Source organism: Heloderma suspectum, chromosome 3 (assembly GCF_057233095.1).
Source record: "Heloderma suspectum isolate Gila_16-S chromosome 3, 16-S_ref, whole genome shotgun sequence".
NCBI classification, from domain to species: domain Eukaryota; kingdom Metazoa; phylum Chordata; class Lepidosauria; order Squamata; family Helodermatidae; genus Heloderma; species Heloderma suspectum.
In genome coordinates, this window is record NC_139460.1 from 248,592,915 (window position 1) to 248,620,720 (window position 27,806).

The 27,806-nt window shown below is 42.4% G+C and overlaps 1 protein-coding gene across 6 annotated transcripts in view; it reads left to right on the forward strand.

The window, feature by feature from the left end:
• Positions 1 to 27,806, forward strand: part of ABLIM1 (actin binding LIM protein 1) — a 310,327-nt gene that overhangs the window by 271,420 nt on the left and 11,101 nt on the right. For 3 of the 6 annotated variants that reach the window (XR_014789481.1, XR_014789480.1, XR_014789483.1), the window contains 7 exons: positions 3,463 to 3,510; positions 11,730 to 11,876; positions 16,563 to 16,654; positions 16,756 to 16,852; positions 19,491 to 19,555; positions 22,323 to 22,383; positions 24,274 to 24,348. Coding sequence is in view for 1 of the 6 variants with exons in the window: in XM_084846146.1 (XP_084702272.1) it covers positions 179 to 283; positions 3,463 to 3,510; positions 11,730 to 11,876; positions 16,563 to 16,654; positions 16,756 to 16,852; positions 19,491 to 19,555; positions 22,323 to 22,383; positions 22,796 to 22,803; positions 24,274 to 24,348 (698 nt within the window). In the remaining 5 variants the exon portion in view is untranslated. Of the gene's footprint in view, positions 1 to 178; positions 284 to 3,462; positions 3,511 to 11,729; positions 11,877 to 16,559; positions 16,655 to 16,755; positions 16,853 to 19,490; positions 19,556 to 22,322; positions 22,384 to 22,795; positions 22,804 to 24,273; positions 24,349 to 27,806 lie in introns of all 6 variants that reach the window. The other 3 variants (XR_014789479.1, XR_014789482.1, XM_084846146.1) reach the window with 2 other exon arrangements.

Genomic DNA, 27,806 nt, shown 5'->3' on the forward strand with positions numbered 1-27,806 from the left:
CTCTTAATACGGACTAGCGGTGCCTTCCAGTGCTAGCCACATTTCTCGACAATCAACTATCTACTTTTGTTTGTTTCCTCCCTGGTTTTCCTTTTCCACTGTCGTTTGGCTGGGTTTTGAATTATGCCTGCTTCTTTACTGCTCTTTTTTTTTGTTTTTTTCATTCTCCTCATTGGAGGCAATGAGCCGTCCAGCAGTCGGAACTCCCCTGCCCCTTACCGGCCAGACAGCCGCCCTCTAACACCAACTTACGCTCAGGCCCCTAAACATTTCCATGTTCCAGGTAGGAACTGGCACTGTGTGTCTTGGTGTCCTGTCATAGTGTAGACTGTAGCCTTTTGTAATCTTTTGTCTTGTCTCCATTATTTCATGCTGTTTTGTTTGTTTTTGTTTTTAAACTTGGAGTCCACCATACACTGCTTTGATATGCAGGGCTTGTTGGTTGGTTCTGAGAGGAATTAGAAAATGCTGGCTGTGGAGAGATTGTTGAGGTATAAAATGAAATATTTCTCTTGGTTAGAGTATTAAAAAGTGTGGTTTGGTGAGAGCATAGAGTACATGGCCCAAGTCTCTTCTCTACATCAGAGTAACAGCATAAGCGTCTCACCTCTCAGTTCCTGTCTTTCATGACTTTAAGACACAGACAGGATTCTGGTGGCCATCCTAAATGAATTTATTTGGGAGAAAGGCTGATTGGACTCAATGGGACTGATGAATAAATATGCATAGAAGTGCAATGTCAAGCATTTAGACATTTCTTTGTTTTTCTGACACAATCAATGTCCCTTTCTGTGTGGAATAGTATTGCCTGGACAGACAGATAGTGCCTGCTAGGTATGGTGATGCCCAGTGGTAAGCTTCATTGGCGGTCCATGGTCTGGAGACTCCTGTGTGAAAACGTTCCAAAATGTGCATATTCTAACCAGTAGAAATTGGTTTAATAGTGAGCTTCACTCTGTTGACTTTGTTTCTTCACACGAGGGGTGGGGAACATTTTCCATGTCCCTGTCTGAATTACCTCTGTCTGAATTTGTCAGGATCTGTAGTCCAGCAGTGGCCAGGACCAGAACCAAAAGTCAGCAGGGCATACACAGGCACAGATCAATTCACACATACACCCCCTCCCTCTCAATAAGTGTCTCTGTCTCTTTCATTCCCCTGAGAGACACAGAGATGCTGACATGGAGGCAGGCATGGCCTTAGAGCACAGCAGTGAGGGCATCTTTAGCTCCATGGTTGGCTTTTCTCCGTTTACCTACTTGCCTCCCTCCCAATCAGCATCTCTGTTTCTCTCAGAGGAGAGCTTGCTTTGTATACTGTTGTCCATCACAGCCCCTTTCATCTCCCTGTCAGAGCTGCTATTGCTAGATGACATTGCCAGGACAGCTAGAGATGTGGCCTTGTTGGAGGGGGTGTGGCTTGGGGATCTGGATAAAACAGGGCCGTGGTCCACATTTGGACCACATTCTGGAGGTCCTCTACCCCAATTGTACACTTTCTATTTGTAAACAAGGATTTTTGGCCTGCTGTAATACTGCCTCAAGGTCAGCATCATAATCATCATCATCATTACTGTTGCTACTACTACTACATTTATATCTCACCTTTCTCCATCATGGAACTCAAGGTGGCTACATAGGATTTCCAGGTGGTCACAGTCATACCCCACCAAGCATTGACCAGACCTAGACCTGCTTAGCTTCAGCAACATAGCTGCTTCATGTCCTTTCAGACCATGCCTTGGGAGCCTCCCACTCAATTTTTATGGTACTATCTGCTGCTAATGCCACAAACAGCCATTTTCTAGAGATGGTTGTAGCTAAGGGCTGCTTCTTAAATCCCACCTGCTTCTCATTCACAATAAGAACAATTGCACCAATGTGCACAACTTAAGTTTTTGGAGGAAGAAAATGGATGGTAGGCAGATTATATAGTGTCAAGTTCCTCAAACAGTCTGAACAAATGAAGTATTAAGCAATCCTGTTATACGGTGAGTTGGTTTGTCACAGAGCTCTCTTGTTCCAGTGTATTTGGAGGAGATAAAGTAGTGTGTGCCTGCTCTTTGTCAGTGAGTAGTTTTAGTGGCATTTTCTTTTATACATGTCATGTAGAGATGTTTCCCTAGTAGTAGCAACATGCCTGACTGTAACATAGCATTTACATTCATGATTATGACTTTCCAAGACATTCTTAGTGGATTCAACACACTGTTGAAGGTGTACCAGGGGAAAAAAAGTAACCTAAACATTTGGGGCCAAACCAAGAGCTTTGCCATTGCCCTTTATAATAAATGGTTAAGACCATTACATATAACTTCCTGGTATTAGACCAGACAACTTTTATTAGGTTGCAACCACATGTCTAGTAGAACAGGGGTGCACTGTACAATACATAAGAATATCTACCCTTAGCACTCTGAGGCTGTAGTCATATGCACACTTACCTGAAGTAAGCCTGACTGAACATAGTGGTACTTACTTCAGAGTAATCTTGCATAGAACTAGGCTATAAATTGATTCAATAGCATTCACATTTTTCTCTGACTACTGAGTTCATCTAGATGAGAGAATCTCTTTTTAATTTTAATTTTTTTTATCAGTACCTCAAACTTTCTAAGAATCCTCTAAGCTTTCTAAGCATCCTCTCTGATACATTGTTTGTATTTTCATATGAACTTTTAACATCCTTGCATTTCTGTATTTGAGGGGAGGAATATGATCCTTTCCATGAGGCTATATCCAAGCACTTTTTAAAAAGTGGAGTCAATCTGAGACATGGCTAGAGAAATACTGTATTCAAGTTTGGGGCTTTGAAAACAATTATATGTCATAAAAATGCTTTGGAACATGAACTTATGCTCTTGGTGGTGTGAGTTGGTTTTAGCATCAAACCAGTCAGCATGGCAAGAGACATCCTAGGCTCAACATACTCTTGAAGAAGATGGCTGTATTTCACAATGGAAGATTAAGAAATATGTTCTGTAAAGCTTTTAATGTAAATCCATCTCATTGCTATGTGTGTAGTTCAAGGAGAAATTGAGCTGCTGTTGCACAATTTCCCAGTTGTAATTTGGGGACTATGTTCTCCACCAAATTGTTCCTGTCTCCAACTCTTATCTCCTTTGGTTGCATTTCCTCTGAAATGTTTATTCCACTAACAATCTACTAAGAATTTGAAGTGAATGGCTCACATCTTAGGTACATCACCATATTGCCAACTTTATATGTCCAAGATTTCATGTCATCTGTCTGTGATATTTTTCCATTTGTTTTCGTGTTTTGTTTTCATGAGATACTTCCCTCTTTTGTGTGATACTAGAGTTAGTTTTCTGATTTTATGTGCCAAGTCCTTGGCTTTAAAACATCCTTTAATTTGGTGTTTGGTGTTTGGTTTCTTCCCCTTCTCCCAAAATTAATTGAAGATGTCCAAATATTCATATGCTTTTGCATTTTATTTTTACAGATCAAGGCATCAATATTTATAGAAAACCACCTATCTACAAACAGCATGGTAAACCTTATTCTTTCTGTCTTCAAAATGGGACAATTTAATATGTTAAATGCCTGCATGGCAGAACAGTAGACTTACCCAGTGCTTAGTATTCATATTAATTTTTTTGTTACATTAGTTGGTTATTGCCTGCTTTTCATGTTTTCTGATGTACACAGAGTATTTTTGAAATATGCAAATTCACATGATATGTGTCACTGCTTTGATGGTAATTTTCCACAGTATGGAAGTCCATAATGATTACTTTGTTGCACAGTACCCTGCTTGTAAGCAAGAACTTTGCAACATGTGTCTTACTGGCCTTTGTTTCAGTCCTGTAAACTGCCACTATCTAATTGTTAAGTCAGAATACAAAGGTTTTAAAAAAGAAGAAAAAAAATCCCTAGCAGGCCAGCGTTCTAAATGCAAATTTGCTCAAAGATCTTGCATTCCTATTTCTTGAAAAGTTGAAAGCAATGTATCTCTTGGAAATTCCTAACCAGTTAAGAAACTCTGACAGGAACAGTTAGTTTCTTGGGATGCTTCCAGGTGGAGGGCTCCTAGCACTACCAATCAAAAGTCACGGTGCACCTATTCCATCTTTTCTTCCTTATTTGATTTTTCCTGATAAGAAAAAAGACAGAAGGAAGTGGTGGGAAAACACAGAAGGGTTCCAAAAGGATGTTTTCTGGACCCCGCATAAAATACGTTGGTTGAAGCAAGGCAATTGAAGAATAAAAGCCTCATCTGGAAGCATCCAAAGTCCCTAGCAGAATATAAATATCTTAAATAAGCACTCTGTACACCATGTTCAAATGTGAGCCAAGTTCACATTTGGGGCTTTCACTACAATTTGCACAAGAGCAGACCCCAAGACAAAGTTATTTTTCAAAGGGCAGATTCCCTTTGCTTGAACATCTACAGTGAGAATAGAAAACAGTGAAGCTGTATAGGCAAGTAGCTTCCTCGCATGCACACAATCAGCTCCTTTGTGCACTGTTGCAACAATTCCATAATATCAAAGACAGACTTGGAACCATGACAAAAAAATGAGCTTCTACCTTTTTGTTGTTACATCCCAATTTCTTTCTTTTTTTTACTATAATGAAATAGATACATCCCCAAATAAATACAAATGTGTCCTATAATAATTATTTCTTAAAGCTTTCATGGAAGCATGAGATGACAGACATGAGAAAGAGGAAGACCTTTTTCCTCAGCCTCTACTCCTAAAACATTCTTCCTAACACCTATCCATTTATGGAGATCCATGCACAGAAGAAGGCTTCTTCCCTATACATATCAGTTGCTGGATCAAGAACTGTGGGCATAAATTGGATGCTCATCTGAATAATCATTTGAGGACACATGCTCCTCTCTGTGCTGCAGTGCCTTCAGTGGCATTCACATTCAGATGCATGATCTCGATGGGAAGTACACGTGGATGCAAATGGGCATTATTTATTTCCTCATAATACTTCTATACCATTTAATATAATAAAATCTCTCATTGGCTCACACTAAAATGCATATACATGTAATACTGTATAAAAACCATATAAAACTGTATCAAATAATAGTTTTAAACATTACAGCAAAGACAACCATTAAACAGAGCAAATTGTTTTCAAGAGGCGTTCGAAGCTTGCCACAGTTTCTGCCTCTCAAACTACACATAGAAGAGTGTTCTAGAGAGTGGGTTCTACTGCTGAGAATTACATGGAAAGCTTATAAGATGCAGTGACACAGCAAACCATGATTGTACTGTGTCTTGCTGTACTCAGCAGAGCTTAAACAGAATTGATAAGAAACTGCTTTCTGTGCTGGGGCAAAGAATTAGATTTTCTGAAAAACAGCAGAGAGTGCCTTTGAACATGTGCCAAGTGCCTTTCTCTTCCCACTGAGTAACCATAGCCAAGACTCAAAAGTAAAAATGTCTAGGTCAAACTGTGTGTCTCCATCCCAGGCTTAAGCCCCATCAGTTCTCATTTTAACACTGATGATGGGGTGTTTGTTAATCGGGGGGGGGGCTCTCTTTTAACAGTAATAGTTACATTATAGTATTTTCTGAGGGAATAGCATTAGTCTTTGGAAATCCTGTGTTGAAAATTCAGTTTTCATGGTATCTAGAAATGGAAGTTGCAGTTATAGCTTTTTGGTAAGTAGCCATTGAAAATGCATGTGTAAACAAAAATACAAGAATGATCAAAGAATAATTTTGAAGAGTTCCACAGTATAGTATACAACAGGGTTAGATTGCTTGAGGGCTCATGCTTATCATGGGTTGGCATTATTATTCATATCTAATTATTATTTAATTTTTAATCATGCCATTTAATTTTTTTCTTAACATTATTTTTATTTCTTTATGATTTTATTGTGTCTACTCACCTCCCATTAACATGTGAATGTTTTACCACTCACCTCATCCATTCTAATACGTTAAGTACTGTTTGAAGTCATGCCTTTGTAGTCCCCCTAAGGAATGAGCTATGGTAGCTGCTCTTGTCTTGACCCATTAAACTTAATGAGTAAAGCTTTACTGTTTGTTAAGAACTTCTCCTATACACATACTCTGCTTTGGTATGAGAGGGAGCAGCAAGTGTGAAATGCTTGTGCAGCTTCCATTTGTTTCATTTAAGCTGATGCAGGATATATTTGCAGTAGATAGCACTCTTTTTGAACAATAATTATTACAATTTCTAAAAATAAAAAAGAGCAAAAAAGCATTGGGTTTTCCCACACGCAAAAATAAATACACATGGGTTTCTCATGTGTTCTTTCCTCAAAACATGTTATCATCACTAAATCAGTAGCTGGGAAATGTTATTTTTCTCTCCCAGATAACACATTTATTACTATCGTCACTTCTGTGTAGTTGCCCATGTGGCCCCTGTCGGATATTGTTTGCAAAGTAAGATGTAAATGCATGATAGGGAAGGGGAAGTGGGACCATGGTGACACCTTGATGTGTGCACATTCAGCATGACATCTGCAAAGGGATGCCTGTGCATATACTCCTGGATGTGTGCAGGCACCCCATGCAGTCCAGACGCCTGCATGACTGGGGATCCTGATCAGGTGCAGCACCTGTAGGAACATAAGAAGAGCCCTGCTGGATCAGACCACGCGTTCCACATTCTGTTCACACAGTGGCCAGCCAGCTGCCTGTGGGAAAGCCACAAGCAGGACATGACTGCAACTGCCTGTGTTCCCCAGCGGTTGCACTGATGTCCTGCTCATGTTCCCCAGCAACTGCTGTACATAGGCATACTGGAGGTATGATACTGATACCTCTGATACTGGAGGCAGCATATAGCCATCAGGACTAGTAGCCATTGATAGCCTTCTCCTCCATGAATTTGTCCAATATCCTTTTAAAGCCATCCAAATTGGTGGCCACCACTATGGGCTTCTCCACATGTGGATTTTATCCTGCAATCGAGATTGGTTACTAACAGCCATTTGTGGGTCTTTTACATGATGTTGTCAAGCTCCAGAGCCTCTCCCATGCTTTCTGACCTTTATCCCAGTTTTTTTTTTAAGATTGCGGGTAACGTGCTATTTAATTATAGTGAGTTTAGTTTCTCTGTGAAAATAGGGATGTACGAAAATTCCGCCATGGCTCTCAGGGAGGCCAAATGCCAGCGCATTCGGCCCCCTGAAATTGGTGGTGGAACGGCCTGCCCCCTGCCCCCCCCAGGATGAGACATACCTTGGGCGGATCTTCCTGGCGGCAGCGGCTCCAGCGGTGGTGGCGGCCGGTCTTCCGACTGGCTGCCACCACCGCCATTTCCAGTTTAAAAAAAAACAAAACGTGATAGGCTACATAAAGATTTATGTAGCCTATCACGGCTAGGTTTTTTTAAAAAACCGTGATAGGCTACGTAAATGTTTACGTAGCCTATCATGTCTGACTTTAAAAACAAAAAACGCGCGTACGCAAATGGCGGCCGCCATGGCCGCCACCATTTGCGTACGCACATGTGTGTGGTTTTTTTAAGTCAGCCGTGATAGGCTACATAAACATTTACGTAGCCTATCACGGCTGACTGCAGGGACGCAAATGGTGGTGGCTATGGCCGCCGCCATTTGCGTCCCTGCTAGCCAGCGGCCAGATGTCTGGCTGCTGGCAGAGCCAGCCGGCGGCTCCGCAGAATCCCTGCGGAGCACAGCCGGCCGGCCAGGATTCCGGGGGGGGGGGTGGGGAACAGAGCGCCTCCCCCCACGGCGAGGATTCCGGGGGAAGGGACAGAACACCTCCCCCCCAACCATAAACATAATCCGCGAAAGGTAAGTGCCTTTCGTACATCCCTATGTGAAAATAGGAAATGGCGCTATAACGCAGCACCATCTAGTGGCTGTATAATGAAATATATAGAGCTTGTAGCTAAAGGAACTCCCCAGGGGAAAGAAGCAGAAGTACGTGGAAAAGGGTAATCTTAATCCTGCAAAGAATACGGAAGCAGAATCCCTGCTTTTATCCCAGGTACAGTTACGGGATAAAAAGCCTCTGAGGAGAGAAGCCCTCAATCTTGTAGAAGTGAATTCCATAGTTTAACTATGTGCTGTGTGAAGAAGTACTTCCTTTTATCTGTCCTGAATCTCCTACCAGTCGGCTTCATGGCATGACCCTGGGTTCTAGTATTACGAGAGAGAGGGAGAAAGCTGCTAGTACATCGCTATAATCTGTGCTACTACAGCTATGTGTAAGTGCCACTTTGCAGACATCACCCTGCATGTGCATACGTCGGGGAGCAGGCCCGCTGACATGCACAGTTTTGGAGTCCAGTCCGGTGGTGCAGTTCTGCTTCACCTCCTCCATGCATTTAGATTACGCGTGGAGAGGGAATAAAGTTTATTGACAAACAACCACACAACAGCCCATCGACAATGCCCATGCTGTCATGTTAGCCTTTTGAATAGAATTTTAGAGGCTGTGTGCAACACCTTGCTACATAGCTCCAGCATAGCTGTGAATACCACAAGGTTAACTCTCTTGCATTCTCTCTGTCGTGCATCAGGGCACCATCTTGCACTATTTTGCAAACTTTTCCAAGTTCACTTATTCTTTGTACTTTCACTTTTATCTTCTCATGTGCTGGAGAATGGATTTAGGTAGAGTTGTAAAGATGTGGTAACAAAGGGGGGGGAGATAACCCCCTCCTCCATTATGTGTGAACAGACTGTCACAGTATTGTTCTTTTAAAAATGTACTAGAAGTGTCATACACATTCTGAAATACCGTGGATGCAGACTTTAAGTCAAAATGTAAAAAGTCCTCATTCATTTTAATTGAGCATTAAATTATCTAAGAATACCTATATGCAACTGGAGGATCAATGCCTTCATTGACCCCTTCTTTTCTGATGCAAGCTTGGCCCCACAGAACTTGCTTTCATGTCCTAAAACAGAACTCTGTGGTTTAGCTAACTCTAAGCTAAAGCTTTCAAAAATGCAAAGCCTTTTGGCTTTGCACAATGGACATGCACAGTGGACTCGGCCTAACATTTTGTAATTGAGAACTGCTAAGGGTGAAGAAGCTACACTGTCATTTTGTACATTAACGCTTGCTGCTGCCATGCTGCCTCGCTGCTAACATGTATGGTACAAGACCCACTGTACCCCTTGGCTCTGGGTTCAGAGAAGCTGTCTGATCCAACCATTGGGTACGGCTGTGTACTGTAAGTACTCAATCAAGTCTTCTTGTATTTATGTATTTATTTATTTTATTAATCGCCCATCTGGCTGGTCACCAGATGTAAAACTCTCCTCCAGGGTGATTTTACCTTATTATTTTCCTGCACTGAATGAATGTGCCATCATGTTTCCAAGGCTATATTGATGTTACTGCTGTTGGGCTGCATCTCATGGTAATTTGTCCAAGTGCATAATGAAGGTATAAGGGCATTGTCAGTATAAATTACACTCCATTATTGCACCTTACTTTGGGATCAATTTCAAATGGTGGCAGTGTTGTTTGCATGAACTCTGATACAGATCCAGTTTTCACGTCTTGACAATGGGCTGCTAATGACAAATCTCAGGGTGCTGCCCCCTACCTGCTCCTCGCTCCCACTTTGCATCCAATTTAGCAAGCAACCCAAGAACACCCCATTCCCAGGTGGTTTGCTGTGACATCTGAACTTGGCACTCTGGATTGTTGAGGGAGGAAACAATTCAGAGTTTTAACCCATGGTTTGTTGTTGGGTTAAAACTCTGGGTTGTTTAACCCTCAGCAGCGCTGAGTGCCATGTTCACACATTATGCCAAATAGGATGTTCCAGGGGGGGGGGGTGTTGCTAAACTGTATGAAAAGTGGAAACAGTGAGCCATCGGGAGGCCACACGCTCACTTGCATGCACCCCCAACCAACCAATTAACCCATGGTTGGTCATTACTTGTGAATCAAGTCATAGAACCACACTTGAAATCCATGGGCAGTTGGTGATCTAAATTTCAAGGATGCTCACCCTAAGCAAAATTAAATGAAGTTAATTATCCTCTAGTTACCCAACTACTGATTTAGACTGATGAAAAAGTATTTATATAATTAATTTGATCAAGAAATGACATTATACAGCAGAAAGGTTTTGGTGATTGATACACTGCAAATTCTGTTCCCATTTAAAAATATTTTCAGGAATTTTGTTAAAATGTCATGGGATTAGAACAAGTTAGAATGCTACTGAAATGTCTCTGCCTTCTTGCCTTACATGGACACCAAATTGTTCTCAGTAAACCATCCTTTTATTAAAGGCTGTTACTAAAAAAAAAAGAAAAAGTCTGTGCTTGCTCTTTTTCAAGCCATTCTAAGGGCCAAACTAGTTGTTCTGCTAATTGTGGAGGTGAAGCTGAGCCTGATATTTTTCTTTACTGTAGTGTAACTGTGCGTGGTCCCAATTCAAATTGAGACCAGTACATTCCAGGAGGAAAGAATTAACCCCTCCCTGCCCCTGCCACTCCCCCCCCAAATTCCCCCCATGCCCCCCATGAGTTAAAAAAAGGAAAAAAAGTGTATCCAGTGGAGTCAGCGGAAGCTTTTTTCTTCTTCTTTTTACCACCCCCACTCCCACAGGGTAGGTGGTAGAATTTCAGAGGCAAATGGGGGGGGGGAGGTTTAATCCTCTCCTCCCAGAGCATGCTGGTCCTGGTCCAAATTGGGACTGCATGCAGATACACTGTGACTGAAGTAAAGAAAAATATCAGGCTCAGCTACAGCTACGTGAGTAGCAGAACATGCAGTTTGGCCCTAAAGCTGCATACAGATGTAGCATTAGTCGAGTGGCATGGGCACTGTTCCATTGACACAAACAATTTTCTCTCTTGGGCGGAGCTTAGGGAAAACTGATTCTGCAAGTTTGCTGCAGATGTTGGCTGTGCACACTGCTGGCTGACTGGCACCTGTGATGTCAAAAACTCCCCTCCCTGTCTTCCATCCTTGGAATAATTTTGCAACTATTTTTTAATTGTGCTGGTTTTTTTTTAAAAAGGCAACTGATGAACTTTTAAGTCAGGAGTGGGGAACCTTTTTTTCTATTGAGACCATATTCCCCCAGGGGTAATTTGGGGAGCAGGGCACATGCTGCCAGTGGGTGGCTCCAGAGCCAAAGGTGAGTGTGGCCACTGACTGCATCTCTTTCCCTGCTACCCATTTTCAGTCTCTACCTCTCTTTCTTTCTGACACCCTGTCCTTTCTCCCTCTTCATCCCCCCCCCCAAAAAAAAGCAGGCTACCGCAAGGGGAAAAGGTTGCTCCTGCCAGAGGCCTGAAATGGTTGCTTGCAGAGGGCTTTTGAAAGGGCCACAGATTGCCCGCCTCTGGTTTGAAATGAATAAACATATATGTGGTCCTTTAAAAAATAAATGGTAGACAGCCTGGGAGAAGCATGAATTATTGGTATGTATGCCATTGACATTGTGAAGGCAGGAGGAAACCAGGCTTGCTCATGACAGAATAGTCCACTGACTCATCAGTTAATGCTACATTTGTATGCACCCTATAAGTGTGCAGTTCTAATGAAACTCGGGATATTAATACAGAAATTGGGACTTAAAATTTGGCCTTGAGATGTTAAGGGGTGGTTTCATCTGTTGCTAAATGAGGACATGAAAAGCCAGTGCGTATATTAACTCCTTGAGTGGTAAGAGAACTTGACGTAGAAAAGAACCGTAGCATTGATGTAGGCTGTCATACAGCAATTTAATCTGATAGTTTAAGTCCCCCTGATTGCCATCTAGATGCAGCTGCTCTGGCAGCCCAGAACAAGCCTTCCGATGATATCATCAAGTCCTCCAAGTTCCCAGCAGCCCACGCTCCAGCACCCAACGAGATTCCAAAGATTGAGACAGAATACTGGCCAGGTCCTCCCTCACTTGCGGCTGTAGGTATGGAACAAGTGGCACGGGCAAAAACACAGCTTCCTACTACCTATAAATAAATTCAGACTGATATTCATGTTGGAAAGTGTCAGATACAGGGACATGGAACTTGTTTGCACCTGATCGGTAAGAGTCTTATGGGCGCCACACTAAATAAACAGGGTAGAATACAGCTAAAGCCTTACTTAGAGTAGACCCACTGAAATGAATAGTACTGAAGTTGGTCATGACTAACTTCAGTCCTGTTCATTTCAATGGGTTGACTCTAAGTAGGACTTTAGCTGGATTCTACCCATAGGGTTGGATCCAGATTGAGTCATGCTTCAGAGTAGAGCCATTGAAATCAATGAGACTTCAGTTAGTCGTGACTAACTGAATCCCCACTGATTTCAGCAGGTCTACACTAAGTATGACTACATTTCAATCCAACCCAGTATGTGAAGGGTGGAGGGAGGCCCTGGAAAATCCTTAGGATTTATTACCTCAAAACTGCTTGTGGGGTTTCAGATCCCTAAAATATGCATTCCAGAGGGGTGCATGCTCCCAGATTCTTCTCACTAGGAGCACCCTCCTACTCATTCTTCACTTTAAACTCCCCTGAGTTCATAAAGACATTTGGGGGGGGGGGGTAAGCACAGGAGCTCTTTTTTTTAAGGGAAAATGTCACCAGAGTGTGCCTGCTGTTTTCCTTTATTTCCCCTTTAAAAAGCTGTTGGCCGCAAATATCAAAGTACTTTTTGAATTCAGCAAGTTTAACTAGGGATTTGAGGTGTCAGTGGCACATTTTCTGAGAAGGAAAATGAGAAGAATCTGGATGTGCCTGTTTACATTACCCCCTGGTTCATGGCCATAAATATTCTGAAGGCTGTGTCCATGGAATTTAGACGACAAAAGCAAGGCGTGCCCAAATTAAGATTACAAATTATTCTTCTCTTGATAAGCTCATTAAAGCCAATGCAGTACCTTAAATCCTGCAATGAAGCCTGATTTCTTTCAGGTTTCCCTCCTTCTCATCACATTAGGATTCACAGAACCAGTCTTGCCATGAGGCAGTGAGGCAGCTGCCTCTGGCAGCAAATGTTGAGGGTGGCTCCCCAGCCATTCCCCCTGAGCCCCCCTCCCCTCTGGCCATACCCTCCCTCCTGACCTGGCACCTGGCAACAAAGCTTGCTTGTTGTTGGCCCTGGGTGGACTGGCTATCTCACCTAGTTGTCTTCTCCCAACATGTCATAGTCAGTGCCATTGGGGAAACTCCCTGAGTTAGTGAGCAGGCATAGAGGCAGCCAATCCCAGCCCACATGCTCCAGCAGGTATCGCACATGCGCATGCATTGCTCTGCACTGCTGCTTCTATACTGGAGCATTTGCTTGAGCAGGCACCAGGTGGAGTGGCGAGTGAGCAGTGGCAAGGAGTTGGAGGTCAGAGGTATGTCTGGCATGCCTAAGCTAGCCTGCTGCCTTCGGGCATGGTGGAGGATGTCGTCCTGTCACCAGTGTTGAAGTCTGATTCAATTGTCAGTCTGGTCAATTTTTGTATGTGGAATGGGGGTGGGGGTGCCCCATGATGTCCATATCAGGAAACAAAATGTCTTGGACTGGCCCTGGTTGTAGAAAACAGTGTCTCTAGGGCTCTTGATGGACAGTCACAGTACAAATCATTTTTAAAGTAAATGACAGTTAAAGTGGCCTGTTTGCAACATCATTGTGCCTTAAGACGTTTATTTCCCATGCTGTTTTTCATTCTTTTTTAAATCTTATTTTAAGCCCAATGTGTGTGTCATGTCATTCTTTTACCCATGTGATTATCCACAATCTGTAGGAGTATTAGATTCAATAAGTATGGGTTACCTGTTGCATACTAAAGCCTGATTCACAAGCTACTGTTTGGGCATGGAAAAGTGGGCATGAGATTATTTTACTATATCAGTTTTCTGATATAGTTGTCTTTTGTCAGCATTGCGTGTTCATGTTAACATTAAGAGATTTTACCGTGTCACTCTGTTGTGGCATCTCCTGGTGATGTTTCCCTTTCAAAATGTATATTATAAATATAAATTTTAAACTGTGTCTGAAATGTTATGTATACAATGCCACAATCGAGGACAAGGGTTCAACTACCATGGTAAATTCCAGGTCTGACCACATTATAGAATCATAGAATAGTAGGGTTGGAAGGGGCCTACAAGACCATCAAGTCCAACCCCCTGCTCAATGCAGGAATCCAAGTCAGAGCATTCCCGACAGATGGCTCGTCTTGAATGCCTCCAGGGTGGGACAGCCCACCACCTCCCTAGGTATGGTGCATGAAATCATTATAATCACCATACAAAACTGATGTAGCTAAAATAATCTCATATTGGCTTCACCAAACCTAAAAGTAACAGATAAATGGGACGGATGGCATGGATTTGCATTTCTCCGAAAGACAGGCTCTCATTCATTCTTCCAGCATGAAAAGTATTTGCTTTGTCAGAAACCTGAGATGAAATCTTAGATTTATTTATTTTAAAAGCAAATTACCAGTCTTCACATACACTAAGTTTGAAAATGTTAGCAGTATCTGCTAGAGGTTCAAGACCCAGAAGAACCCAGGAGCAATGTTTTCATAGGGCTTAATTAGGTGCATATGTATGCATTTTAAGACCCTGAGGATGGCTTATGAGAAGGAAAAGTAGCTTCAGGAGTGGGCAATTTTCAGCACAGACAAGCGGCATGGTGGGGGGGAGAAAGAAGGTGCTTGACCTTTTCCCCGCCTACCATTTTCCCACTGGAACTCCCCTCTCGTCCCAAGCTGCTTCTCTCTCCCTACAAACATGATTCCAGGGTCATGTTTGTGAGAGGGGAAAAATGTGTCTAGAACTTTGTGTGGAGAAAAGTAGACTGGGAAGTGAGGTGTTGCAGCAGAAAAATGATATGCAAGGCAAGGGCAAAGTGCTCGTACGTTGCTCATCTCCTGAAAAGTGTGCCCTTTCAAAGCTGCTGTTCTTTATTAAAAGCAGCCATTGGTATTCAAATGCATGTATATACAAATTTCACAAAATAATCAAATTTATACAAATTCAATGGATCGTATATTTTACTACTATTTATCATTTATATAGCACTTCTAATTTGAAGAGTGCTTTACACTTTCTTGGGGGGGTATTTTTCCTTATTAGGTCATTATGTTATTATTCCCATTTTACAGATGAAAAACTGACGCTGTAATCCAGTGCATGTCTGCCCAGAAGTAAGTCGCACTGAGTTCAATGAGGCTTCCTTCCAGGGAAGTATGTATGGCATCCTTCCCCAACTGGGTGCCCTCCAGATGTCTTTGACTACAGCTCCCATCTTCCCCATTGAACATGGCCAAAATGTTATGGGAATTGTAGCCCAAAACATCTCAAGTGGACTAGGTTGGGGAAGACTTGTGTATAGGAGTGCAGCGTGGGGTTGCGATATAATGAACTATCCAGGCCTCCCAGATCTAAGTCCAAATCTTTATCCAACAGCTAATGGTGTTTGTCATTTAAATCCTTTCAAAACCTTGGAAGTCCTTAGCAATTGATTCATGGTTTTCATTGTTGAAATGCTTAAACATTGCTTGCAATGGTGTAAATTCTCGGCTTCTGCTTAGTGAACTGGCCACACACTCCAAGCGGTAATGTGTGAGACAGTGTGTGTGTGGGGGGGAGGGGGGAATGGAAATGATACAAATCTATTCTGAAATTCCAAATCTTTAGCTATGGTAATCTCTAGCACTCATGTCATGGAGCAAATCCCCACCTCACACTGGTAGTTGATTTGGATATGGAATTGCTCAAACGTTTAATCCCAAATCTTTTACTGAAAGGGCACACTTATGCATCTGTCCTGCCCAAAGGTTGCCCCCACTTTTTTGTTATATTGCTCCTTGTAATTTGCTCACATGGGGTTGGATCCAGAGGTGCTCTTCAACAAGTGGAAGGGCTTTTCTAACTTAATGCAAGATCCTCATAAAAAAAAGAGAACTGAAATCCAGCTGTGTGCCTCTGTTGGCACGAGGCATTGTACTACATCATACACAAGGTTTTGCACAACTCCTAAGATGTGTGCATGCACTAAATCCATGTTGTGCAAGGTCTCCTGCTAGCTTTTGTACAACAGTTTGCAGAACAGTGCCAGTGCCAGAATTTTTTCTGCTGGCGTATGTCTGGATCCAGCCCATAGCCTCACTTATCATTTGAGGAAAAATTAGCTCATTCATGCAGAATTATTATTTGGAAAATAGGAGCTTTGGACCAAAGTTGGCCCTGCCATTTTGAACACAGACATAAAAGATGTATGTTCATCTCTTTGTTAACAAGGGAAAGATAGCAGCTGTAGCAATAGGGCTTCCTGACATGCCATTTTTAGGGGTTTAACCTGTGGCACCCAAACTTTTCTCTCCATATCCCTCTAGTTATCAAAATCTGCAACACCAGTTGCCAACCATATTATTTACAACATAAACCAGATAATGGAAGTCACCAGAATTGGGTTCTACATAAAAGGTGGAAGAATTGATAATATTATGAATATTTTGAAGCAAATGTGGTAGAATGGTTATGTGTTTAGCAAAGCATTTAGTTTCTCTATTCAACCAGCAAATCTCAGAAAATATGGATGTTAGTTGTCAGTCTTTACATACACTTGTGCAAGAAGTTCTCTTTGTGCTGTGGTTTTGTGGAAGTAGGTTCTGACATGCGACGCAGATCCACTGGCAGAGATGAAGATCTTGAGGAGCTTCAGAGGCGTCGGCAGCTACAGGAGGAACAACTGATGAAGGTGGCTATCATCTTGATGGAAACTATCCATACGTGCCAATGTGAACATGACATGGTTTCTTTTTTACTAGCTTACACAGTGTTTTCAATTCCCATTTGCAGCTGAACTCAGGTCTGGGGCAGTTGATATTAAAAGAAGAGATGGAAAAAGAAAGGTCATCATTTTCCAGTAGTCGTTATGACTCTCCAGTTAATTCATGTAAGCAATGAAGCATGGAAAGCATGCATGGGTGGTCAATGGGAAAAGATGGAGTAGGGCTGCGATCCTGTGCCCACATACCTGGGAGTAAGCTCTATTGAAATCTGTAGGCTTTACTTCTGAATAGACTTGTATAAGATTGTGGTGCAAATTGCTTAAAACAAAGCCAATTTCCATCTAGTCTATTGGTTCTGTCTGTGATTGCACAAACGATGTGGTTTGAATTATACCACCACTAAACATCTGAAGCAGTTTTCTCCCGGTTTTGTCCACTGTCGGCCATTTTATCTCTTGCTGTTTTTCACAATAAATTCTCAGAATGTTTTGAACAAGAATGGAAACTTCCGAAGCCAAGATTCTTGGCACATACTAAACAAATCAAATGAGGAAATGGCTGAATAGTAAATGCATTCCCGGATTACAAGACAATGCTACTTGTAAGACTGCTGATCCATGGAATCTGAAGTTTCACAAGTTTTGTGGTCAATTTCAATCTAATCGGGAATGAAAAATAGTTCATGCTACTAATGTCTAAAAAGATGTGCTTTGCATTGGTCTCAAAAGAAAAAATAGAAAGATATTGGGAGTATGTAACTTGTTCCAAAAAACAGATCTTCAACAGAAAAAAGTTATCCTTATTCATGTTATTGACAACCTCTGATGAAGAACCTTTATTGTGCCATTTTCCAATTATAAGGTGAAAGCCTGTAAATATTAATTGTATGTGTTCATGCACACATATATATTTACATAGGTGCACAAAAAATGTGCAACCATTTTTAGCTGTTTATAAGCTGCTGCTTCCGCACCATTCAGAGCTCACATATTTGCTTTTTGAAAAAACATACATGCAATGATCTTAGTACATGTGATGGATTCATGAGCAGAATTTTAAATTCCTGTTTCATTTGGCTGCAGAAAATTATGCGGATAACCAATCCAGATGTAACATCTGGTCATGTATGGGCTCACAGGAATAAGTTTTCCAGGAAAAACAGTCAGTTTTTTGTATGCACATTGCTGCAGCCAAATTCTTTTCATTGTTGTTGTAGTATATGTTTAAATTGTATTTTTATCTAAAATAAAATAATTTTAAAAAAGTAAAATAAGTCTTGCTTGGAGTCCCAAGTCTGATGACTAATTCATTTGCTTTCTAAAAGCCTTAGTCTGCATCAAGATTTTTAAAAACAACGTTTAATTTAGCAATGAGCATTCCTATGAAATTATTCAAATTATTCCTATGAAATTATTGCTCACATACTATTGAGTATCATATAAAATGTGGATTACTGCTGAGGTCACAGCAATATTGATATTCCTCAAAAGCCAGCAGGCCAGGTCATGAAGTCATGATTAAAAAGTGACATACACCTTGTCGCTATTTATGCTTCTCATAGCCTTTTAGCCTTTCCCACATTGGGAAAGGAAATCGGCCTCAGGGAGCAGGGCAGCACATTCCAAACTGCTGGATCATAGCAAATGAAGGACTGGCTCACCAGACAGGTCTTCTGGGCAAACTGTGATACATTCCAGTGAAGAGGCAGAATTATAATTACTGTTTGTTTATAGGAACATGTGTGTGTGTGTGTGTGTGTGTATCTGTCTGTGTATTTTCCATATAATTGGGGTATTATATCATTGGTGCCTTCTCCAGAGCTCTAAAATGTATGTTGGACTTCACACATACACACGTGTGCACGCGCGTGCACACACACACACACACAACCCAGGAGGCCCAGGGCCACAAAAGTAACAGAATGTCAAACTAAAAAAGGATAAGGATAATTCTGTATAGTTTTTATTCCACCTTCCTCAAATCAGCTGGTTGCTTTCAGGCAGCAAACACAGAAACACGACTCACTTGTGTATATTTGTGCATGCAAAATGATCTGTTCAAATCTCACCTCAGCCATAAACTCACTAGGTTGCTTTAGGCATACTGCTGTTTTTTGGCTTCAGTCTCTCTCAGCCCCATACAGAGATAATAGCACTGACTTCCCTTGTGGGGCTGTTGTAAGTACTCTTTGCCTTCTGTTTGGTTGGTCAAAGCTTGGTGTATCATTAAGGGTTGGGAAGTTTTTTTAATATTGTTAGCAATACTAGAACTCTAGTGCTGTGAATGCTGTGAGTTAAATGTACTTGTGTTCTGATTGAAGTTTTACCAGTTTTGTTTTATAGTTGATTGATTAATAAGATGATGATGATGATATAAGTACTACTGACAAAAGTACAACTTTTGCCTAATTGCGGTGTGCAAAAAAGGTGAATTTTAAGGAACATGCATCATTCAGATATGTGTGCATGCACACATGATGTGGCTAGCAAGCATTTTCTGCCACGTAATATGTGAAATGACGTCTAGGCATTTTAAATGCAAGGTTCTAAAAACACTAAAATCTCAGGGACCGTTGAAATGGAGATCCAGATCCAAATTTTAGGACGCTCCAGGTAGTATCTTAGATGATACACTACAAACAGATTCAGGGTTAAAAGGTTGTGCCAAAGCAACGCATGTGGATATCACCTCCCTTCTTGGGGAGAATCTCCTGGAATTTTTAACTGATTCCTAAGAAGTTTTGACTTTGAACTTTGTCATGTTTTTAATGTCATTTTTATTTGTTTTCTCCTTCCTATTTAGCTCCACATGCTGCTGCCTCTAAAACCTCTTCCCTCCCTGGCTATGGAAGAAATGGACTTCATAGGGTAAGCAGACAAATTTTCACCCATAAGGAAGCGGGGGGGGGGGGGGAGGTGTTTGTGGCGTTTGTACAAAATATGGGAGCTACTCTAGTACAAATTCCACTGGATCTCAAAATGGCATTGCTTGTGAAATAAGGGGAACATACTGAAACCCTTTCTCTGTTCTACATCAACAGTGTTGGTAAAGGCCATGATGACTCAATCAGAAGTGTCATAGATGGGGTGGAGGGATGCATGTTTCACCATTCCAGCTTCTGTAACAAAAGTACTTGCAGCCAGTCTTCTATTGGAAATGTTGAGATGTTCACCCTTCAGAAAGTAAATAATATTACACTCTCCCCACTTAGGAACATAGGATGCTGCCTTATACTGAATAAGGTCATTGTTCCATCTAGCATAGGGATGCGCATACGAGCAAAGCTTGAGTTTGTCAAAATTCTCCAAATGCTACCTCAAAGCGCATTCCATCTCGTGTCCATATCAGATGGCAATCATTGTTGTTTTTCTTTTTGCATGAAAGTTTGTGTGAATGTTCATGCTTGTTTTCCCAAATATAAGCATCAGATATGTGCATCTTTGAAATGTACACATTCTTCTCACATTGATTAGAGTGCGTTTCTGCATATTTTTCAAAAGAATGCATTTTTTCATGCACGTTTTCCAAATGTACGCATGCTATCAAACACATTGTTGGGGTCCGTAAATCACATTAAAAGCTTGGGAATGTACGGATTTTGACCTTAGATAATGTTCAAGTCCATGTTCAGACCAGGAAGTGCAAACTCGGTAAATCCTGATCAAAAATGAACTGAAAGAAGTTTCTCATACTTCCGTAATCTAGCCCAGTATCGTTGATACTGAATGGTAGGGATGTCAGAGAATTCTGCCACGGATCTCGGTGAGGCCGAATGCCAGTGCATTCGGCCCCCCGAACTCCGTGGCAGAACGGCCTGCCCCCCCCGCCCCCCCCGCGTATCCCCCCCGGGACGAGACTTACCTGGGGCGGATCTTCCGGGCGGCGGCGGCGGTGGCTGCGGCGGCTGGTCTTCTGACCGGCTGCCGCCACCGCCATTTGCAGTCTTGTAAAACAAAAAACGACGTGATAGGCTACGTAAAGATTTACATAGCCTATCATGGCTGAATTTAACAAAACAAAACCGCGTACGCAAATGGCGGCAGCTATGGCCGCCGCCATTTGCGTTCCTTATTTTTGGCCGTCTTAGTCTACGTAAATATTTACGTAGACTATGACGGCGAAAATAAAGGGGAACGCAAATAGCGTAGCAGGTGCTATTTGCATCCCTTTTTGATTCGCCATTTTAGCCTACGTAAATATTTACATAGGCTAAAACGGTGAATCAAAAAGGGACGCAAATAGCGCCCGCTACGCTATTTGCATTCCCCTTTATTTTCGCCGTCATAGTCTACGTAGATATTGATGTAGATTAAGATGGCCAAAAATAAGGAACGCAAATGGCGGCAGCTGTAGCCGCCATTTGCGTATGCGGTTTTTGTTTTTTGTTTTCCCCAGAGCCCTCCGCAGCCGGAAATCCGGCTGCAGATGGCTCTGGCCTGGCTGGGCCTGGCCGGCTGCTCCGCGGAGCTGCCGCGGAGCACAGCCGGCCGTGGAGGATTCCGGGGGAGGAATGGATCGCCTCCCCCCTGTCAAGGATTCTGGGGGGAGGGACAGAACGCCTCCACCCCACCATCAACATAATCCGCGGAAAGGTAAGTGACTTTCGTACATCCCTACTGAATGGCAGCAATTCTCCAGGGTTTCAGGCAGTGTTCCATAGGGATGTCAGAGAATTCCGCCATGGACCCGAATGAGGCTGGATTCTTTTGAAGTTCATGGCAGAAAGGAACCCTTACCTCCACCTCCCCGCAGAATCCTCCCTGGCCGGATAGGCTAGCCTATCATGTGAAAAACCACAGATGCAAATGGCATAGCAGATGCCATTTGTGGCCCGTAAAGCCCTTAGTTTAAGCTAAATGCAGCCATTTACGGCTGCATTTAGCTTAATCTAAGAGCTTTACGGCCGCAAATGGCATAGTGGACACCATTTGCATCTGGAGTCAGCCTCAGGCAGCAATATGGCATGCCAATGGCGGCCACATCGCTGATGCTCCAGAGCCGGCCAGCGGCTCCGCAGAATCGCTGCAGAGCAGAGCCAGCTGGCGAGGATTCCAGAGGGAGGGACGGATCACCTCCCCACAAGGGCAGATTCCCCAGCGGAGCAGCAGGTAGGGAATCCACCCATCCCTAGTGTTCCAGCCCTACCTAGAGATGCAGTTCCGAGGGCACAGCACTTAGCTGGGTCAGGTTTGCTTGAAAGGAGGTCACTGGTAGCTTATTGGTGTTTTGTAACGTCTGAGTTCATTTGTAAGTAAACAAAGGTTAAGCATAAGTAGAGGCACAGCCTAAACACTCCGAGAGACAACCAAAACCACTGCCCCACATCAGCTCTCCAAAGAGGGCCACCCCTGATACTGTTAGTTCACAGAGTCTGCCCTCAAAATACTCAACTAGGCTCGCTCTGCATCTCTTCCAGTCTGTCTTACTACTCCGTCTCAAATTGCAGTTTTTGTTGTTTCTTTTTCACAGACTAGATTATATCATTTTTACATGTGCATACTGCTGGTGCTCTTGACTCCTCCAGAGGCTATGAGAATGTGGTTAACATTTTTTAAGAAATGCGTACTGCTGTACGTTACATAAGTATGCTATGGCTGACATGTCCATCCTTCTTGTTTTTCTTTCTTTTTATAGCCAGTGTCTACAGACTTTGGTCAGTACAACAGTTATGGGGATGTGAGCAGTGCTGCTCGAGGTAAAATCTTAAGGGATATTGTTTCCTTCTCTGTGCTGCTTTGGTTATACACTATGCTTATTTGAATGTCTGCAGTGTACTATTGTAGCAGTACATGTGGTCAGCTGAAAGGGTAATTTATTCTCATACCATTTTGGTGAACATTCCAATTATTGTTCGTATTTCAGACAAATATATTGATTGTGTTCTTCAGTACACTAAAACTGAGTTAAAATAAGGAGAGCATTTTGATAGCTAAATTTTAATGCAAGCATGTTTATCTGTATCATTAATTGCTTCATTCTGATCTATGAGTTTATATTTGCAAATTATGAGCTCCCAGCAATTTAGCCTTTAAGAAAGGACATATTGTTTGGCATCCTAATCCTGATGGTGTGTGTTTTCTCCCCCCACCCCTAATATTGCTTTTCAGATTTCCAGGTACGGTACAGATTTTCTTCCATCAAGTAACAGAGAGTCTAAGTAACTCTTATCAACAACCCATCCACTATGTTACTCACATCTGAATTTCTGCTACAGGGAAGAGTTTCTTAGCTCATGTTTACATGCATGTTTTATACCTAATCAATTATGTAAACTTGTATCACTGTGGAAAGGGGCTAAGGCAATACCTTGCATTAGCCAGTTCTGTGACTTGCTTGGTAAACTTTCCTAAGATTGAGATGAAAGCACTTTGTGGCAGTTCTCTCTTTGGTGGGTTTCTCCAGATCTCTCTAGTTCCAACCAACAAGAGGTCCAGACATAACCTCTTCATTCTGAAACATACGCACTTCCTGTTTCCTATATATGATTCCCTGATGTTTCCTCCTCTGCATGTGTTTGTGGGCATGGAAGAAACAACTGGCAAGTGATCTTCTGTAACAGTGACACTTGTGAAGCTCTGTAGGTTGTCCAATAAATGGTGTATGTGTGGGGTGGTAAGTGGTTCTAAGTGTCACAACCCTCATTCTAAATGCTTGAGGTCACAAAAGTCCATCACTACTTGGCATGGAAGTTTCCACATATATAAAATTGGAATGATTGAATAATTGTGACAAAATCTTTATTGCACATTATGCCATTCACAAGGAAAGAATTTACAGGATGGAGTAGATGGGGATTTACTGTTTTACTTGCCAGCTCTGCAAAGTCATTTTTTTAAAAAGCAAAGGGAAAAAACTCAGGGTAAAGTATAGCTGGAAAGGAACTAAGTAAAGAAAATGAATAGAACCAAAGGGGCAAGCTGTCTTTGCAGGTCAATATTTCCCACCATTCCTGATCTCCTACATCAGCCTTCTCCAACCTGGTACCCTCCAGATGTGTTGAGCTGCATCTCCCATAATTCCATTGGCCATGTCTCCTGGGAATTATGGGAGCTGCAGTCCAACACATCTGAAGGGCATCAAGTTGAGGAAGGCTGTTCTACCTATTGGCCTGTGTATACTGGATATTGGGGACCAATAGGGGAGGGCCCTTGCCTTTGTGCTATGTCTGCAGGCATCTGGCTAACCGCTGTTGAAAAAGAATTCCGGATTAGATGGACCTTTGATCTGATCCACCAGTCTCTCCTTACATTAATTTGACCAATTCAGCTTTCTACTAAATCCTTACTGGGAATGCTTTTGATGGGCCCCATGGAAAGTTTCTTAACTCTGAAACAACCATGAAGTGGGAGAAACCAATTAGAAGGAAGGAGGAGGTCACTTGGGCCATATCATTAACCTATTAAGTGTTTAAGCAGTAAATAATATATTCCACTGGCTGATGCAAAGGTCTAAATGTTGGGGCCTAAGTATAAATTCATGTCCATATTGACCATGAATGCCTTTACCCTATCTGTGTGTGTGTGTGTGTGTGTGTGTATGTGTGCATGTAACCTGTGTGTCTGATGTCTACCTGTATCTGATACAGTCCCTCCCAGATGGTCATGTCCCTGGAATGCGAATGGACCGAGGAGTGTCTATGCCTAACATGTTGGAACCAAAGGCAAGTGCAGACATTATTACTTTTCTTCAAAACAATGATGGTTTGCCTATGAAATGATGATGGTGTATAATTCAAAGTGTATTTGTATCCCTGGGTCTTTTTTCAAATGTTGTTCCTTATGCACCAATGCTCTCTTTCTTTGGACCATAAGATGTACTTCCTTGCCTGTGCCAGATACAAGAGTAGAGCAGCTAACACATCCTGGAGACTAGGCAGCAGTGTACTCAAAGCTACTAGACCTCAAACTGCTTAGTGCCCAGCCAGCTGAGCAGTGCCAAGCATCTGACAGCCAATGTCATAGGAACCCACAGGGGGTGATTCTGGCCATCGCATAATGTGAAACTGGTCAGATACACTTGCAATAGGGCAATAACATCACTTATAGTGCATCAGGAGAAGGAAGTGAGGAAGAGTTCATTCTTGTTTGTGCCATGTACTACTTCAAAGTAAGGCAGTGCAAAGCTAATGGTTAAGGAGCGATTGGTCATAATTCTTTGATGTTGAGTGATGCTGAAGCAGAAGGCTTGGCTTGAGGATTGTCTTCTCCACCAGCTATATACCTCTCATAATCTCTAGTTCCATCCCAAGTCAGGTGTAGGTTAATAAGTCTCTGGGCCGGTTCGTACATCATGATAAGCCATGCTGAAAGTAAGCCACAGTGGGTGGTTGTTCACTTGCTAACCCACGCTACTCCCGACAGACGATCAGGAGCTCTGCACCAAGACCCCTCACAGCTTCGCTGCCTTTTTACTACTGCAGCCTTTTTACTATTGGTATACTTTGTGTGGTGGGTGTGTTTTGCTGGTTCTGGTGGGAAACCTTTCTACTTCTCCTCCCTGTCAGATCGCTACTTGCAAAGATTTTTGTAAGAGATAAGAGTTTATTTATTTATTTATTTATTTATTTATTACATTTATATCCCACCTTCTTTCCTCCAAGGAACTCAAGGCGGTTTACATACTCCTCCTCCTCTCCATTTTATCCTCACAACAACAACCCTGTGAGGTGGGTTGGGCTGAGAGTCTGTGACTGGCCCAAAGTCACCCAGTGAGCTTCCATGGCCGAGTGGGGACTAGAACCCGGATCTCCCAACTCCCAGTCCAGCACTCTAGCCACTACGCCACACTGGCTAAACTAACCCTGTGGTTTTTTTGAAAGCCTTTTGCTGTGCCTGTGGTAAAAGCAGCTGTTGTTCAGCCTCTTCCTTCGTCTTCTTCTCTGCCACCTGCAAAGCTTTTCTGAGCAATAGGAGTAAACGCTCCCCCCTCCCCCAGTGTGTGATTTCTTTTGCCTGGCCTTCCTTAAATCCCCCCCTCCAAAATGGTCATGGACCCAAATTAAGGCTGTGCACGCTTACCCAGAGATAAGTCAATGACACATACGCACATAGCTCTGGTAGGAAGAGGAATATGTGGGCTCACGAGGGGGAAAAGCTGCTCGAATGAAGCACCAAGGTGGGAGTGGAGGGCGCTGATGAAGGAGGAGAGAGGGAGGTGGCAGTAGCACACGCTCTTGCCAGGCAGAGATCAGCAAGCAAGATCGTGAGGAGCAGTCAGGTTTTTCCCGATTCTGTAGCCCTTTTGAACAGACCACACTCAAGCCACTCTGAACAACCCAACAACAAGCCATGGATTCTCAGTGTGGCTTGTGCATGGTTAACCCTATGAGATTTGAACAACACACAAGACACTCTGAAACAAACATAGCTCACAATCCATCATGGCTTATTGTGTTGTGTGAACCCAGTCTCTGATGATTAGAGAGGTAAAAGAAGCCATCATGGCTTCTCCTCCTGTCCTCGCATGCACCCTGCACGGGACTGCAATTTGCCTAATTACTTGTGATGCAGCATGGTTGCCATGTCAGTGGAACCCAGCACACAGTGCAGCGGGGTGACCTCTTACCCACATCACAATCCATGGCTTGTAGTGGGAGTTGTGGTGTTTGTAAGAAGCTACCCCTGCCGCACGCCGGGCCAGGTTTAGACAACACGGGAACCCTCTCTACTTCAAGGCTAATTAGGTAAATCAACGTCAAGTGCATGGCACACGTGGGGGCAGGAGGAGAAGTCATGATGGCTTCTTCTACTCCTGTGATCGTCCAAACACAGCCTCTATCTTGCTCACTTTATTTAAATAGCCCTGGTGTTATTCCAGGCAGCACAAGAATTTTGTTCTGTACATATGGTTCCATATTAAAGCACCAGCTATGTGCTAGGCTTAGGTAGTTCTGCATGTAACATGCTAGGAACAACAGAGTAATGCATGAGTGACTTGGCAGACAAAAGGCAAGCCCTCAGGCAGAAATGATCTAGTGCAACTAGCCTAGGAAGGAGTTCAACAGTAGAAGGGATGAGATATAGGCTACCGGAGTGCAGGAAGGTACGTGGAGGAAACTGGGAGCATTTTAATGTTACCTGAGACATTGTTGTTCCCATTTTGTGGGTGGGAAAACTGAGGCTGGAAGAAAAGTGAAACGGCTCAAGCCAACCTGTGGGCCAGGTGGCTGAGCTGGTATATAAACCCAGGCAAAGGTTAATACACTTTCTTAAATCATGGTGGCTCTCTTAGATGCACTGTAAACTTCACTGAGAAGCCCAGACAGTACAGTCTAATTTATGGCAAGAGATAGCCTTTTCTGAATTTTGCTGGGAAAGTGTATTGTTCATTTAAAAAAAAATAAATCACCTGATACGTTGTTATTGTTATAGTAAATGAGCTCTGACTTAAAACTGAGCCTAAATTTCTTTAGTTTATAAGATGATCTTTAAAATTATGGAAAATAAGCAACCTGAGAATCTTGCCCAATTTTGGACTCAAATGAAAATATTTATAAAATCACTCACAGCAACTATGTATCATGACTTTGTCAAATATAAGAATGTGATAATGACTTCAAAGATCTCAAAGTTTTGTTGATTTCGGCTGTTTTTGTTTTGAAAACCTTTTCCAGCTTCATGCTGCCTTATAAAACATAAAAAGCCCAATGTAATTAAAGTATATAGTGGAATTAATTGTATAACTGTGAGATTGTCTGATGCTTACTACTGATTCTCTCCCAAACTGTATATGCTACACATTCTTTAAGTAATTACTTACAATAATAAACTAAGTGGTATATGTTTATTGATGACTGAATCTTCTTTATTGTGCTTCTGAAACATTCACAGTGTAGCTGATAATGAAACAAGTAGTATAGTCTCAGTTAGTTCCCATAATTTTATTGCCAGTCTGCGAAGTTTCAGAAGGATAGATGCAGGGGCTAGGGAGTTATGATGATTAAAAACCAGTTTAAGATTTATTTATTTTTTCATAGTGAGGCCCCTCCCTCCCCCATCAGTGTTTAGAGAAAGGACACGAAAGATGCTCTTTCTTTTTTAGACACACTCTGTCTATCATTTTGGTGATAGACATCTTGACATCTGAAGCTGAATCACTAATGAAGATTTGTGCAGGGTC